The 16,072-nt window shown below is 41.8% G+C and overlaps 3 protein-coding genes across 3 annotated transcripts; 1 reads left to right on the forward strand and 2 right to left on the reverse strand.

Moving 5' to 3' along the window:
• Positions 1-281: 281 nt before the first annotated feature.
• ATC70_001605 (uncharacterized protein) lies at positions 282-3,782 on the reverse strand (the record flags this gene model as incomplete). The annotated part of the gene is made up of 7 exons (XM_064820999.1): positions 282-2,574; positions 2,628-2,755; positions 2,814-2,930; positions 2,987-3,308; positions 3,381-3,592; positions 3,649-3,720; positions 3,777-3,782. 7 exons carry the CDS (start codon positions 3,780-3,782, stop codon positions 282-284), a joined length of 3,150 nt encoding a protein of 1,049 aa, XP_064684919.1.
• A 4,066-nt stretch (positions 3,783-7,848) lies between these two features.
• Positions 7,849-13,783, forward strand: trl1 (tRNA ligase; the record flags this gene model as incomplete). The annotated part of the gene is made up of 10 exons (XM_064821000.1): positions 7,849-7,888; positions 7,955-8,038; positions 8,093-8,263; positions 8,325-8,428; positions 8,485-8,598; positions 8,663-11,804; positions 11,858-11,973; positions 12,030-12,326; positions 12,390-12,602; positions 12,659-13,783. The coding sequence occupies 10 exons, from the start codon at positions 7,849-7,851 to the stop codon at positions 13,781-13,783; spliced, it is 5,406 nt and encodes a 1,801-aa protein (XP_064684920.1).
• A 419-nt stretch (positions 13,784-14,202) lies between these two features.
• On the reverse strand, positions 14,203-15,844 carry ATC70_001607 (uncharacterized protein; the record flags this gene model as incomplete). The annotated part of the gene is made up of 5 exons (XM_064821001.1): positions 14,203-15,162; positions 15,231-15,282; positions 15,343-15,413; positions 15,486-15,656; positions 15,719-15,844. The coding sequence occupies 5 exons, from the start codon at positions 15,842-15,844 to the stop codon at positions 14,203-14,205; spliced, it is 1,380 nt and encodes a 459-aa protein (XP_064684921.1).
• Positions 15,845-16,072: the final 228 nt, after the last annotated feature.

Genomic DNA, 16,072 nt, shown 5'->3' on the forward strand with positions numbered 1-16,072 from the left:
TGCGAAATCATTATTTGTTGCATAAGTTTAAAGGAAATTCACGCTAGATCCAAAATATTTAAATTGTTGTGAGCTCATTAACACATACAATGTATACATGCAATCACAGCGACTAGCACATGTGCGATAATACATTACTCTAGTCAAACCTGTCATTTAATGGCGTTGTCCATTTTAAATTTGTATACATTGGATTTCTCTTTATAAGTGTTTATTATTGTTACAGTGATAAAATGACATATTGTAGATTAAAGTTTGGAATGATTAGAAGGGTAGTTGCTTTACAAGAAACGAGCCAATTCACTGGAACTGATATTAAGTTCAGGAGATTGAGTGTTTAAATGACGAATGAGTTCAATCAAATGAGCACGAGTGGCTTCTTTCAATTGATCACTCTCAGAAAGAACTTGGGTAAAGATGTGGAGGAATTGAGGCAAGTTACCGAGAACAAATGCATTGTTAGCATTGAATAGCTGGAAGATACAGTCAAACACGGGCTGGTTCTCCTCAAAGTCTGCTTTCAATGGCAAGGCATTAGTAAATGTGGGCAACACTTGGTCCAAGGGAACAGCATTGGGACGGGCCAAGATCAAACGAGCTACAGCACCAGCAGCATTGTCAATCGTGTTGGGCAGAGTTTGGTTACTAAAGAGGGGCGAGAGAGCCGTCAAGAGCTCAGGGTAGTGGCTGCTTAGGTCAACTTCAGTGTGGAAGGCCAAGCAGCCCAGGGCAAAGGCAGCATTGCTGCGAACAAGCTCATCTTCATCACTACACGCCTTAACAAAGATTTGCATTAAGCGTTCAGTGTAGGGTGTAATGGCTGATTTGAGGCCGCCGATACATTCACCCAAGCAACCGACAGCCATGGCTCTCTCAGATTGTGTCTTTGTGGGCTTGTAGTATTTGCTGATGAGGGGCATGTAGACAGCAAAGTAATTGGCATAGTTGGGACCCACTGTTTCGCACAAAACAGCGACAAGATCACCAGCAGATGTAATCAGGAGGGATTCAGACTCCAAGTCGTCATCTTCCTCGTCATAATCACCATCATCAAAGGCTTGTTGGCAGATGGATTTCTTTTGGAAGATTTCCAAGAGGTTTTCAGAGATATCTTCCAAGCCATCAGCAATGAGAACAGGGCCCATTAAACGAAGAGCAGTGACAAACTCTTGACATGTTTGAGCTACCACAGAGCGATCATCTTCCTCTTTCCACAATTCCAGTGTCATAGGGATGATAGTGTTGATCAAGTTTTGGACATTCTCGTGGATGGCGTAGGTAGCAGGCACACCGACAGTCCAAGGAGCAGGGTTCGACATGACATAAAAGGTCTTGAGGAAGGTGAACAAGCTTTGAGTAGCAGACTTGCGAACACCATCGTACAAATGGCTGGTCAACTTTTGCAATTCCAACAGAGAGGCATCGACATAAGGCAAAAAGTGTGATTTAGTGTTAGCAAAGAGCTCCCCTAAAGCGTCCACAGCAAACTCCTTTTCGTCAGCAATAGCAGAGTTGAAGTTGAAGTTTTCGAAATCCTCATCCAAGTCGTCATCCATACCGCCAGTGGTCAAATCGACCTCCTCATCCAATACAGTCTCGTTCTTTTCTTCAACCTTGCAGGAGGTTAAGATTTCAGGAACGATGGTGGGCAAAAAGGTGGCAAACTCTTCACCAAAAACACGAGCAAAGTTGGAGAACAAGGCAAACGAGCATTCGCGCAAACGAGGAGAGTCCAATTTGAGTTGCTCAATGGCCAGAGTCATCAATCCTTGCACGTAAGGTCTGAACAAGTCAGCACCAGCTGCCTCAGCAATAGAGCCAGCAGTGTCAGTGGCAACACCACGCAGCAATTGATCGTCAGTAGACTCCTTGAGAGACATGAATTGAATGATGCGAGGCATGACTTGACCAAAGTAAGGATGGAAAGCATCACCAGCAGCATGAGCAGCACTACCAATGGCAGCAATAACAGTAGCACGAGTCTCTGTTTCAGTGGCATTGTCCAAGAGGAACAAGAGCTTCTCCATCAGCAATTGCAAATATTGCACAATATCAGAACCAAGGCCTTCCAGGATAGCATCAAGGGCATTACAAGCGTGCTTGGTCACTTCAGGGTTATTGTCATTCATCAAGTTGAAGACGAGGGGCAGCAAGACTTGATGGTGTTCAGAAATATCTACAGGCATTTCTTCAGCAAGACAACCAAGCGCCATACAAGCAGCACGACGAACGACAATCTCGGGATCTTGAAGACCAGTACACACAATGGGCAAGAGTTCATTCAATTTGTTGGCAATGATATCTGTACAGCCTTCCACGGTGACAGCAAAAGCCATCATTGAAGCTTTACGGTAACTGGGGTTGGGGTTTTGGATATAGTTCAAGACGAATGGCATCACAAGAGGGAATACTTGCTGAGGGGGAATATTGGTGGCCAAAGCATTCAACACCTTGTAGGCTAAGCGAGAAGCAGAGTCCTCATCAACATCCTCAGGATCCTCCTCGGTACCGATAGGCATTAATCTCTCTACAATGTGTCCAACCAACTTCAAATGTCTAATCTTGTTTTGCTTGCTGAAATGGTTGTTACTAAACACAGTACTTTGGCAGCAAACAAAAACACTTACTAAACAGCAGCCCACATTAAGAATGACAAGGCAAACACACGAAGAGATTCATCCAACTCGGTATTGGCACCAATGGTCAAGAAAAAGTCAATCAAGTTGGCCAAATGATCGTTCAACAAGGGCGCATCCTAATATACAGCTTACATCAGCACTTGGGTTTTGCCTTTTTCACATCCTACACTTTACCAACATCAACAAGGTATCAAAAACTTCAAAAATCTTGGCAGAGTTCTCCTCATCATCGTCCTTGATACATTGTTCCAGTACATTGACCATGTTGGGAATAATGGCTCTGAACATTTTCTATCATGATGCACGTCAGTGACTCGCTCATACACACAACGCACACACACACTTACAATAGTAGGCTTATCCTCGCTATCTACAAATTCAGAAAGTTTACCAAGCACCAACACAGTAGTGATTCTAACGGATTTGCTCTCGGGATCCACAATCAATTTGTTAAAGAGCTCAAACAAGGAGACAGTGTTGTTCATGAACAGATCGGCGATGGCTTCAAACAAGGTATACAAGCAGTAGATACCAATTTCACGATGAGATGCGTTTGCACTGGCACAAGATTCATGCAGAAACTTCAACAAGGTAGGCCATTTGTCATCAGGCATGTCAACGCTAGCAACAGAGGAAATGACTCGTGCAATGGAATGACGGACAGGTTCACTAAACCCGCATGTCAGTCTCTGTCCTTCTACCAAACCGACTGCAACATCACCCGTTGCAATAAATACTTACTTGGTTTCATTCAAAGCAATATTCAACAATTGATCACGCAAAGTGACCTTATTGGCTTCAGGTACCTGAGACCACCACTTGGAAATTCTTTTACGCAACTCAACAGCAGCTAATTGTCGAACTTGATAGTGAGGAGATCTGGAAATGATCTCTACAAGAGCAGGAATACAATCAGCAGTGGCATAATATTGTGTGTTCAGGACAGAGGTGGCCTAACAAAAAATTGGATGAGTGTCCTGTTGATTTTGCTTCCAAGTGTCCTGCTTACATTTCTGATAGTTTCAGAATCTTGAGCTTGTGCCAACTTAGTTAAAAGGTCGTCAAGACCTGCAAGATATTGCTATACAAAATTTCCCTGTGAATCGAGTGTTTTAATGTCTATTTGAAAGAGATTACCTCCATGTTTGCGTAGTTTTTTCTCGTAGTGACAACTAGGATAGAAAGAGAGAGTAAAAAAATTTTTCTTGTGCACTTTTTTTTTTTTTTTTTTTTTTTTTTTCATTTCAACTTGTTTCGTGGAACTAAAACACACGGATGTTGAATATTACTACTTCCACAAAGATGCATGAGGTGTACAGATTGACAACAATGCCGTATAAAATGAGCACGCCATGCTTAGCGTCATCTTCACTATATATGCTGTAAAACATTCAAAAAAAAAATAGACAAACAAATCATACCCTTTTAAAATTTTAAAGAATTGTGTGCTGTAAAAGATGAATAAAATCACTGGCAAAGCCGGCAATGGGGAGGGGATTTGGAGGAAGAACATAACGCGTCTAATTCATCGCTTGATAGCATTGATTTATAGGGGGATTTTACCGTAGCGAAGCAAAGGTGCAAACCTGTGACAACTAAGCATCCAATCCAGCATTTGATAGTATTGATCTATATGAGGGCTTGATTGTAGCGAAGCGAATATGCAAAACTATAGTATCTAAGCACCAAATTCGGGTTTTTGTTTCCATTGTTAATAAGCTTACCAGCAACATAGCGCGTCGAAATTTGCATGAATCAGCTTTACCAAAACCAATGCTCCTTCTATTCGAATTAAAAGTTTCTCAAGCTACAGAACTTCCATTCCAGTAAATTATAGCTACCAAAAAAAGCGATTTATGCCGTGTAAATACACTCTGTAAAGCAGTACATAACCAAATTTGACAGCTTTCAAGCCTTCGTATCTTGACATGTAGGACTTTCTGAGCCACCGGAATAACGCCAAACAATTTTACTTGAGTAGTAATACCTTCCTGACACCTTTGCTCAACTTTTTGAGCCAAAAAAAAACATGGCCAAAAATTGACCAAAAAGCATGAGGAGTACCTAATGGTGTTCACCAAAATTTAAACGATCGCATTTCTCACCTTGAAAACGAAGCGTTTTACTATGGTATATATTGAATCAAAATGTTTCTGTCGATCCAAAGCAACCTATGAAACCACTTTTATGAGGTTTTCATATGCAAAGTATGGCTATTTACGCTAAAAACCTCATTTCATATTTTACTGGATTACTCGTTAATTTCATTCAAAACATCTGTTACAACTAGCACCGTTTGATATCAGTGTAAATAAACAGGGTGCTGGGGGGATATACCTCCTCTCCTCCTCCTGGTGGCTCTGATATAACCTTTCTTTTTTTTTTTATTAATAAAACATTGTTTAAAATCTACTTGATATACCAAAATTTTATTATATCTGATTTAAAATATCTTTGGCGAGAGCCCGTAGGGCGACACCGGCATTAAGCGTAGCGAGATAGATTGACTAGTTTTTGATATACACCTTGATGTTCTTCTAAGGGCAATCAATATATAGCAAGCCAATATAAGCTTCTTTGACATACTATTTTTCAGCGCTGCAAACCTGATAACAAAGCAAACAAAAATAGCTTGACATGTTGGCCATCACCACCCAAATGAGAAGCGCAAGGAGTATATTCCTAATGCCTGGCTATGCAAATCTCTTGTATATTGATACATTAAACTCTGCCTCTTCTATAAAAAAGGTATGTCATATAAATCTATATCATGCTTTTCAGGGCCAACGTACTCGATGGTTGATATGGCATCTCTGCAAAGAGTAACATTGGATGACGCAAATAGCGTTATATTTGAATATGCAGGCTGCTCTATTGTCTGTTTGTTCGGGAAAACTCGCGTTTTTGGCCAAATCTACATATACAAACGTAGCATAGACATAGCAATCAAATCGGATATTGCTTCCTGGAGACCAAATTCATGCAAAAAAAAAGCATGGTGTGGGTTGTCGAATGTCTCTCATAAATAGGCCCTTCTTTTTTGCCATCAAGTAGGTAGCAAAAAATACTGTTCAAAAGCATTATAGAGAACTATATCTATGATGTACAGAGCTTTAATTTGCGATATGTTGGTATATTCGTCCATATCAGAATCGTTAGTGCAATCACCAATATATTTTCATCAATTTAGCAGCTTTATAGCCAAGATGTCAATCCCTTATATTAACTACCTCTTGTGTACTGGAATGAGTCAAAGCAGCTTAATAGCAAGGATTGCCATGCCTTGCATGACCATGAATCAACTAAATGTTCGAAAACACCAGCCTGATGATGAGCAGTACCGGAGTGTGAATTGTAGCTTTGCCAGTGGCCAGGATTTGAGCTTCATTTGGCATTTTCGATTTTTTCTAGACCTTTTAAGAATTTTTTCACCATCAAGGTAATAAGAAAGTATCAAAGTGGATTTTATCAATTCTATGCAAAATTAGATGCTCTATCAACTGGAATTTTTTAATTAATTTTTTTATACTGAAAACACTTCTCTACGCCTTAAAAAGTGCTTTTTTCACTTTGACAGGATATGTCAAAAATTTCCATCCAAACACGGAAATCTAAGATGGCTATGTGAAAGAGGGTTCTATTTCACCTAAAGTTTGCTAACAAACATCATAGTAAATTGTGCATCTTGACCGAGAAATTTCGACATTTGTGGAATTTGAGAATTTGGATGTATAGATGCAAGGGCAAAATGGATGAAAAATCATCAACACGTTTTTTTTTGAGCGAATGGTCCAGCATGAGTTTACTGGCTCCTAGCAATCATTTGGTGTACATTAGAGCGCAGTGAAATGCCTACCAGCTCGAGAAATTAAACATTTAAATGACAAATTTCACAAATTTTGGTGACATTTATCAAGTGAGAGGCACTTTTGGTGATGGATTTATATGCATGGAATTAGAACAATGGTTTTTATGGCCAAAAACAACATGCCAGTCAATGAATTTGTCACATTTATTCAGACCAAACATGAAATTGAAGTGATACAACTAACAAAAGCCACCCATGTATAAAAAAAATTTTCATTTAAATTTTAGATGTAAAAAAAAAAAAAAATGGCGGTGATATGGTTTTGCCTCAGGTAATGGACACATAGTGTCTACCTTAGGCGTAGGAATATATCATCCAGAAAGTTTGAGAGCTAAAGCACCATCACCGAGCGCATGCCGAAGCAATTGCTCAAGGATCCAGTAACTCTAGCCCATAGTTCAAACAATCACTTTTTCAAGCTTGAGTCACCTTAGGATATACGCAGATTATTGAGAAAAGATTCTCCCAGCAGCTACTAATACTTAACAAAGTACTTTTGCACACAAAACGAATCTTTTCCTACGCCCTATATTGGTAACGTTATTTTTCAGAAAAATGCAAGCTAAAGAAAAAAGCATTGAGTTGCTCGAAAGATGGGTGCTTTTATAGAGATTTGGATCTTGCTGGATCTGAAGATCTAGTTAATTTCAATAGTCACCAAAAATTTCTTGGGACTCAAATGGAAGTTGATGGAAGTGTGGTGTATGTGGCTATAGCATTTGGCTGCGGGCAAATCCTAGATGGCCATCAATGCATATCAGAGAAGGGATCAGTTCTATTAAGAGCAACAAGTTTAAATGGAATCACTGAAATGAATAAGCTTCCACGCAATTGAAACTGATCTACATTCAATTGAGATGTTGTATCATGGAAAACTCTTGGATGTTGAGATTTGATAGATTATCATTGGACGTCATGATGAGGCATTACTAGTATTCATCAACTTACATTCCTGGCAACACAATGTGCTCAAACTAGCTTTACAACCAAATTCCTTGAAAAGCATTGACTGGGGTTTGTGATGAGATGTCATGTACGCTGTGCCGACAGATGTGAAAGAAGATGTGCACTAAATGTTGGTTGAATCCAAAGTCATAAAAATCATTTTTTGGCTTAAAGAAGCCTCAAGAATTGTAGATTGATATGAAGAATATACAGATAGCATACAGACACAGTGCTTGATGAGGGTGTGCCGCATAATGCGTTGGTTGTCTGTTGTTTTGCATTAAAGGTGCCAAAGATGTCTATACAGTGTCGTCACAAGGGCGGAGTGATTTCTCAGTTGCACGTCGAATTGATTTTTTTCTTTTTCTTTCCTGTTACTCTAACATCAATTGTAAAATGGCTAGCAAGGAAGAAGATTCTGAGCTTTTACGAGGAGGTAAACACAGTAAATTAATATGAATAGATGCAATGTATCTAATAGGTCGTGTTGAACATCATACAGCTTTGGGTGCAATCGATGTAGAGAAACAAAATGTCGAACTCGAAGCTACTGTGAAGAGCCTTTCTGAAACCAAACTAAGTTTACGTGAGTGCCTCTGGAACTGATGAAAAAGCATGTATTCATCTATCTGTTCTATAGAGAATGAACTGGAGAAAGAAAGAGCTGAAAAGCAAAAGTTAGCAGAAGCCAAAGCAGACGCTGAGCGAAGCAGAACAGAAGCAGTGGAGAAATTCGAAGATCTCTGTCAAAGCGAACGCCGTCTCAGAGAACGCGAGCAATACAACTTGCAGACGTTGGCTCAACAAAGAGGTTTGTATCCCGTGTGCTTGGCTAATCTATGAGCATGTCATCTTATATACTATATCAACAGAATCCCTGAATGATACACAGCAAAAATTGAACAAGGAACGCCAAACAAATATGCAAAAGTCCTTTGAGGTTGAAAAATTGTCTAATCTTGTGCGCTCACTTACAGTAAGTCCTAAGAGAATGAGTTTGCCATCTTGACGCAAAACCAACATCGATTCTAGAATAAGGAACAAAGCCTCAACCATGAGCTGGAAGATTCTAACAGCAAGATTAAATCACTCAACAGCCAAATCAACCATCTTCAAGAACTCTACGACAATTTGAGAGAGGACAGTGTATGTACATGCCTACTGCTGCACTCGCTGCCTTTACTAATCTGATGATCCACTTGCCATACAGAACTCAGAGCGTACCAAGTTATTGGAAAAGATCAGCAACTTTCAATCAGAAACGAAGCAGCTCCAAAACAAAGTGGATCAGCTCGAAAAGGAGTTGGAACACGCAAGGATCCGTGTGATTGAAGCTGAAAACAGCCTGGGCGAACTGACGAGATCCAAGGATCAAATGGAACTCACTTTGGGCAGTACTCAAAAAGCATTCAAAGATCTGCAAGCGCTTTACGACGCACACACTAGCAACACACGTTCCAAGTTTAGCTCATATGAGGCCAAGATTGATCACATCACTAAAGAAAAAGAAGAACTGGCAAAGCAGAACAAGGATTTGGAAGATCAATTGGCCCAAGAGAGAGAGCTTCGTAAAGTGAATTTCAACCAAATGACAGGTGTCACAACAGAAACAGCATCAGGTGAAGGCAGACCCACCAGCAATTTGCTTCGATTGATCCAAGATTACCAGAACCTCAAGAGGCGACCCGAAGATATTTTTGAAGACTTCTTCGAGCTCAAAGACAAGTATAGCATTGCTGTCAAGAGTAATGCCAACCTCAACGGCCTGATTGAGCAACTCAGTCGTAAACAACGAGAAAAAGAAATTGAGTTTGACAGACTCTACAGAGAATTGAAGCTGACTGGTAACAAGAACACAACGCTGGAAACCTCGCTCAAGGATCAAAAGAAGGCTTATCAACAGCTCACAGATGCCAACACAAAGTTACAGAGCGACTACAGTGCTTTACAACGAGACAATACCAATTTAACAGCATCACTGAATGATACCACCTACCAATTACAACACATCTTGTCCGTCATTCAAAAACGTAGTGAGCCCATTCCTGCCGGTTTGAAAGAAAGCGCCAGTCTGCTGCGTGATGCCAACATCAAGCCTGTTCTATCACACCAAGAACTCGTCTATGATAATGTGGCACAACTGCAAGACCTCAACAAGGAGCTCTCTGTGCAAGTCAGAACATTGCGTGAACAACTCAAAGAAGCTCAAAATAAGATTGGCTCTTCCACCATTGCTCACACCAGTGATATCAGCCTGTATAAGCAAGCACTTGAAGAGGCCAAGCAAGCGACATCTGATCTCTCTAGCAAGGTGACACAGCTGCAATCCAAGATTGATACCACTACCATCGAATGCGAAAACTACAAGAAGATTGTCAATGAATTGGGAGATGGTGACGCCAAAGTCAAGTTTGAGCAAATGCAGGATACCCAAGAACGCCAGCGTCAAGAGATGGATATCACACTGCAGTCTTATCGCAAGGAGACCATGGAGGAGATGAACAAGCTCAAGGAGGAACTTATCAACAGCCGTGCATCTGAAAAGCGTGTCCAGAGCCAATTGACCAGTATGGAGGTTGAGAAGCGCAATCTGTTGGTTAAACTCGAAAAGCTAAACAGCCATTCTCAACGCATTGAAAGCCAAAGCAACTCGCTTGTCCGTGACAATGCCATGCTGAATGAACGTATTCTTCAAAGCGATCAAGAACTATCCAGCATCAAGAAGGAAATAGCCGACTACAAGAGCAGACTCCAACTGCTGCGTGAAGAAAACATGGTCCTGCAAACTCGCTATGAAGCCATGCACACCTCTTACAAGGAATTCAGGGAAATGCGAGACAAGGAGAGCTCTGACAAGAATCAAATGGCCTCTCTCTTGGAAGCACTCAAGACTCGATTTGACCATATCACTGCTGTGGACAAGAACTCTGCTGAACAGTCTTTGGAAACCGTGGAGAAACTGACCCGTGAATTGCAGCATGCTCGTGATACGCTTGCTACTACTGAAAAGCAGTTGGATTACTACAAGTCCATCGACCAATCTGAACTTCAAGACAAGTACAAGGAATCCGTGGCTGAGGTTCGTTTCCTCAAGAAGCAAATCACCGAGATTGAGCAAAAGCTGTCTGATGCCAACCAAGAACGTATCATTGCACAAACCAAATTGGCCACTACAGAGGAGCAACTCAAAAAGGCTCTTTCCAGCGCTGAAAACGCATCATCCACTGCAACTCTTAGCTCTTCCTGTGATGAGCATGTGCGTCTTTTGGCCGAGGCTGAGGATCGTGTCCGCATCTTGGAGAACGATAACAACGCCTATCAAACCATCATTGCCGAGAAAGAGAAGCTTATTTCTGCTAGCACTGCTGAACATGATATTCTGGTCACAAAGACACAAGCGTCTATTGACAAGCTCTTAAAGGACATTGAAGAACGAAACGAAGCTGTGCGTGCTGCTCAAGAAGAAGCTGAAAAGTCAATTGCCGAATACAACGCTCTGAAGCAACAATCAGTCGCATCACAAGCTGAACTGGCTGATGAAAAGGCCAAGTTAGACGAAAAAATCAAGCAATTAGAAGCATCCACGACATCCATGCAAGAGGAAATCACTACATTGAAACAAGCACTGGAGGTCAAGACCAACGCCTTGGCAGACGTAGAGGCTAAATTGGAATCTGAGAGTAAGCTTGCCGAGGAGCAACGTCAAGCCAACAGTGATTTATGCGCTGATGTCTCCAATCTCACTTTCGAAATCTCACAATACAAGGCAACCATCGCTGCTGCTGCCGCCACCGAAGCCAAGCTTAGATCTGACTTGGAGCACGAAACCAACGAAAGAAACACTGCAGAGGAAAGCTGGAAGAACAAGTTGGCTGAACTCAACAAGCAACAAGAGCAATTGTCTCAATCCGTGTCTGACTTGGTCGCCAAGTACGCTGAATGGGCTGCTGCTAATGACAAACAGGATGGACCTGAGCGTGCTGGTTTTGTAGCCACGACAGAAGATATCGTCAAGCAACTGCGTGAAACCAACACCACCCTTCGCATTGAAAAGGACGCCAGCGAACTGAATTATCAAACTGAACGCAGCAAGCGCAGAAGAGTAGAAAGCGAAATGGAAGCTATCAAGACCCAGGTAGCTACATTGCGTGCTGACATTGCCAGACTCCGTGAAGAGAACAAGAACTTGTTAAACAAGTCTTCCACTGGCGCATTGGAGGATAAGATGCAATACGAGGCATTCAAGAGCCAGAATCAATTACTGATGATGGAGAACTCCCAGTTGAGAGAGGCAAAGCAAAAGGCCCTGATGGAGCAAGCCAGTATGGAAGCACAAATCTCGCCCTTGGAACGTGAGTATCACCAGATCGCATTGCTACTTGTATTTACCAATTATTTCCCATAGTCAAGGTCAGCTCATTGGAAGCAGAGCTCACTCAAGCCAAATCTGAAGTCGAGGTTCTTGAAAAGAGCCAAAAGGAATGGACTGCTCGTTCTGCCAAGCTGCTTTCCAAGTACAATGTAAGTAAACTATTGTGCTAATTATTAACTACTTTGTCTTTAACACATCTTTGTAGAGAGTCGATCCTGCTGAAATTGAGAGTGTCAAAGCAGAGTTAGAAACAACCAAGAAAGAATTAGAAACCACTAGATCAGAACTAGAAACTCTCAAGACTGAGAAATCCAGCGTTGAGTCTACTGTCGAAGAACTTCAGGCAAAGATCAAGTCCAATGAAAGTGATAGGGCATCTCTGGTGCAAAAGGCCAACGAAAGAGGACGCATGGCCTTTGAACTCAGAAAGAAGCTGCAAGCTACAACCCAACAGTTAGCAGATGCAACAAAGAGTACAGAAGCTAACAATGACACTGCTTCAGTAAGTTTGGGTTTCTTTTGACCATGGTGATCATGTTGACATTAATTTTTTTATCTTTCTTAGAAGGCTGAGGTTACAAAGCTGACTCAAGAGAAGGAAACCCTAGAGACTCAAATCAAGGATCTCACTGCAAAATCCACTCGTGAAAAGGAAGCCCTTGAAACGCAAGTCAAGGATCTCACTGCAAAGCTCCAAGATAACAATAAGCAGTCTGGAGATGTCAAGGAAAAGGAAGCAGAACTCGCCCAGAAGACTGAGGCATATACTGCGTTGGAGGTAACAAAAAAGACGCTTGATCTGAGTATCCACACATATTAACATGCCTGCTTTAGAAAAAATATGCTGCATTGCTTATGAAGGCTCGCAAGGTTCAAATCGAACAAAAGAATACCAAAGCTGAATTAGACGCTCTGAAAGCTTCGAAAGAGAGTTCCTCAGATTCAACTGCTAAGATTGCTGCTTTGGAGGCAGAATTGGCTGATCTTCGCAAGCAATCCAATGAACACTCTGTGGAAGCTACAAGATACAAGGCACAACTCTCCATGGCTCAAGGCAAAGCAAATCGTCTTCAAAAGGAAATTGACTTGCTCAAATCTCAAAAGCCTTCGTCTACATTATCTGCTGCTGCTCCTGCATTCCAGATGGGTAACAATGCTTCACCAGTGTCTTCTCCCAGAATCACTACTCCCAGTAGTCCCTCTGTCACTGGTGGCCCTGTCCCTGCCAGTTCCTCTCCTGCTGTTAGCAGCCCTGTTGCCCCTCCCGCTAAATTGCCTACCACCACAGAAACTGTTGCCGCAACAAAAGTAACACCTGAAGTCGTTGCATCTCCAATTGTTCCAGCTGTTGAAAGCCCTGCTCCAGGCAGCCCTGCTCCATCACCTTCTAAATCGCCTGTGTTGGCCGCTAAACCAGCTGTTGTTGAGGAGCCTATGGCCTCTACTCCAGAGATCATTCCTGCTGACAACGCTACCGAAGCACAACCCATTACAGCAACAATAACAACAACCACTGAATCAACCCAAGAAACTGAGGAGGCTGTGGAGGCTGAACTGTCTATGGAAGTCGATGCCGCTACTAATGTCGAGAGCGAGCAGATAGCTCAAACAGCATCAGCAGTATCAGAAGAACTCGTTGAAGATCAAGTACCAGTAGATGTCCAAGTCCGCATAGAAAAGCCGCCATCACCAGTAATTGAAGAACCCGAGACAGCTGATGTAGAAGCTACACTTGAACATGATGACACTGAAGCCATTGAGGAGACCGTTTCTACCCCTGCCATACTCACAACTACAGAAGATGCTGCCGATGATGCCAACACTGCTGCCGAGGTGGAAAATGACTTGAACGACACAACTGAACCTGAATTGTCTAATAGAAAGCGACACAGAGAGGAAGACGAGGAGGACATTTCCGGCATTGAATCACCCACAAAAGCCCAAAAAACTGAAGAGTAGATGTAGCTCATCGTCCTCCTCTTATTGTATAGTCAAAGATAATATCAATATTCCATTACAAAACCACATAAAAAAGTGTATAATATTCAACATTGTCTTGCATCATCCAACTGAGAATGGATCAAAAGGAAATCAAAGGTTCAAGAGATCATGTTTTTCGTTTCATCATGTTAAGATATCAGTGATACCAAGTACTCTATTCCACAAACATCCTAGTTCTACACTTGATTGTAAATCCCCCCCCCCCCCCCTCATCAGCTACATCTGATCTCTCGTGCATATCAAAAATGGACATTGTTTATTCTATTATTCGAAAACAAAATAGTGGCATCATCTAATCTAATTTTCGTGATTTTTCTGTTGTTGTATAATGTGTAATGATGTGTTTTTATGTTAAATGTCGTCTTTTTTTTTCGAAGTTATTCTTCCTTCTTTTCCTCAGTTGATGCTTCCTGCTTCTCGGCAGTAGCAGCAGCAGCAGCTTCGGCTTCAGCCTTCTTTTGTTCCTCCTCTTCCTTCTCCATGGCCTTGATCTTTTCCTCGGCCTTCTTTTTATTTAACTCGGTAGCCTTGGGTTGTTCAGCGATATAATATTCCTTGCGCTCCCTGAGTTTAGTAAGAGTAGCAGGGATTTCAGAAATCTTGGTAGGCACAGTGACCTTGATATCAAAGAAAGCCTCCATGGTAGCAAGGGGTAACTTGAGGGAATCTGACTTTTTGTCCTTGGGGTCCTTTTGCTTTTGTTGTTGCTTCTTTTTGCTCTTACCGACAAAGAAATCTTCTTCATCACGCTTCTTGATCACCATACCATCAAAGGCATCAGCAGCAGCATTGACAGAGGGTTCTTGTTGCGATTTCTTGTCTGCACCAGATGAGACAAAACTTTCCAAAAAGATGGCGAGGTTATCGCAAAGAGCGATTTCACTCTCAAAAGCAGGTAAAGCAGCCAATTCCAATTCTTGTTTGGCAGCTTCTTGACGCTTCTCGTTTTCTTCTTGTTCCTTACGGAGCTGCTCTTGCTCACGCTTGTATTCTCTTAGTTGACGAACAAAAGTGTAGTATTCATCATTGTTCTTGCGGTGTTCATCACGCATGGTACGCATCTTTTGGTACTCCTCATCCAACAGTGCCTTGAGACGGCTACGTTCGTCGTAGAGTTGGTTACGAGCTTCACGCTGCTTGGACTGATCAGCATGAAGCAGCTTGAACTCAGCATCAAGTTCCTCGTAACGATCGCTCAGCTTCTTGGCCTCAGAATCATCAATGTTCTTTTTGAGCTCGCCGTAAATCTCTCTTTCCTTGTTAATAGCTGCTTGTTGACCATCAACATCCTCAACTGAAAGACGGTTACGCTTCAACAAAGAGATCTCTTGCAACATCTACAATGTGTTACAAGGTTAATATCGCAATATTCCCATCAGCAAATCATTCAGATCTGTGGTAGTACCTTCTTTTCCTCGACAATTCTGACACCAGCTTCAATCTTGCTCTCGAGTTCACTAGAGTAACGCGTGTTAATATGCTATTTTGGTGCCTTATTTTTTCTCAAGTGCACATACGCGATGCGAGCATCCACTTCCTCAGTGGTCTTGAAGGGGATCTTGGTTTGGAAGCCCTTGATAGAACCAACCTAACAATAGGATATAGATCAATCACTTGTCTCTTACTGTACACGCACATATCCTCTCTCGTCAATACGTACCTTATTTCTGATGGAATCATTGATAGCGTCCAATTGTTCGTAAACAGCTTTACGGGTCTTTTTGAGGGCAGCTTGCTTATCACGAATCTCGTTCAACTCTGCCTTGATCTCTTCACGACGGGCATTGTCGTTCTTTTGAGGGAGCTTATTGATCTTTTCTCTGACAGCATCCTGTACATACAGTTTGTTACTGTGTTTCATACTATGGCAACAAGGACAATGTTTAAACTTACAAATTGCTTTTGAAGCTTCTCGATATTAGCATTTACTTCAGCCAACGCCTTCTTGAATTCCTCTTCATTGGGCTTCTTGACATGATCAGGAAGAACGGGAGCGGCAGTGGCAGAGGCAACAGACATTGTATTAACTTTAAAGGAAGAGTATAGAAAGGTAAGGAATAAAAGGGCGATTGTGTTAAGGGGACAGAGGTAATTTATTCAATTTGTTCGGCTCATCAAATAAAGGGTTCCATACCATCTCATTTACTAACCAATCAAGCTTGTCAAGGTATATCCATAAGCCACTCTGGTTTTTTTTCCTTGTGGGCGGGAAGGGCTGCTATTGTGCAGTACTGGAAATCCTCTTCT

Source organism: Mucor velutinosus, assembly GCF_035048745.1.
Source record: "Mucor velutinosus strain NIH1002 chromosome Unknown tig00000041, whole genome shotgun sequence".
Lineage (NCBI taxonomy): Eukaryota > Fungi > Mucoromycota > Mucoromycetes > Mucorales > Mucoraceae > Mucor > Mucor velutinosus.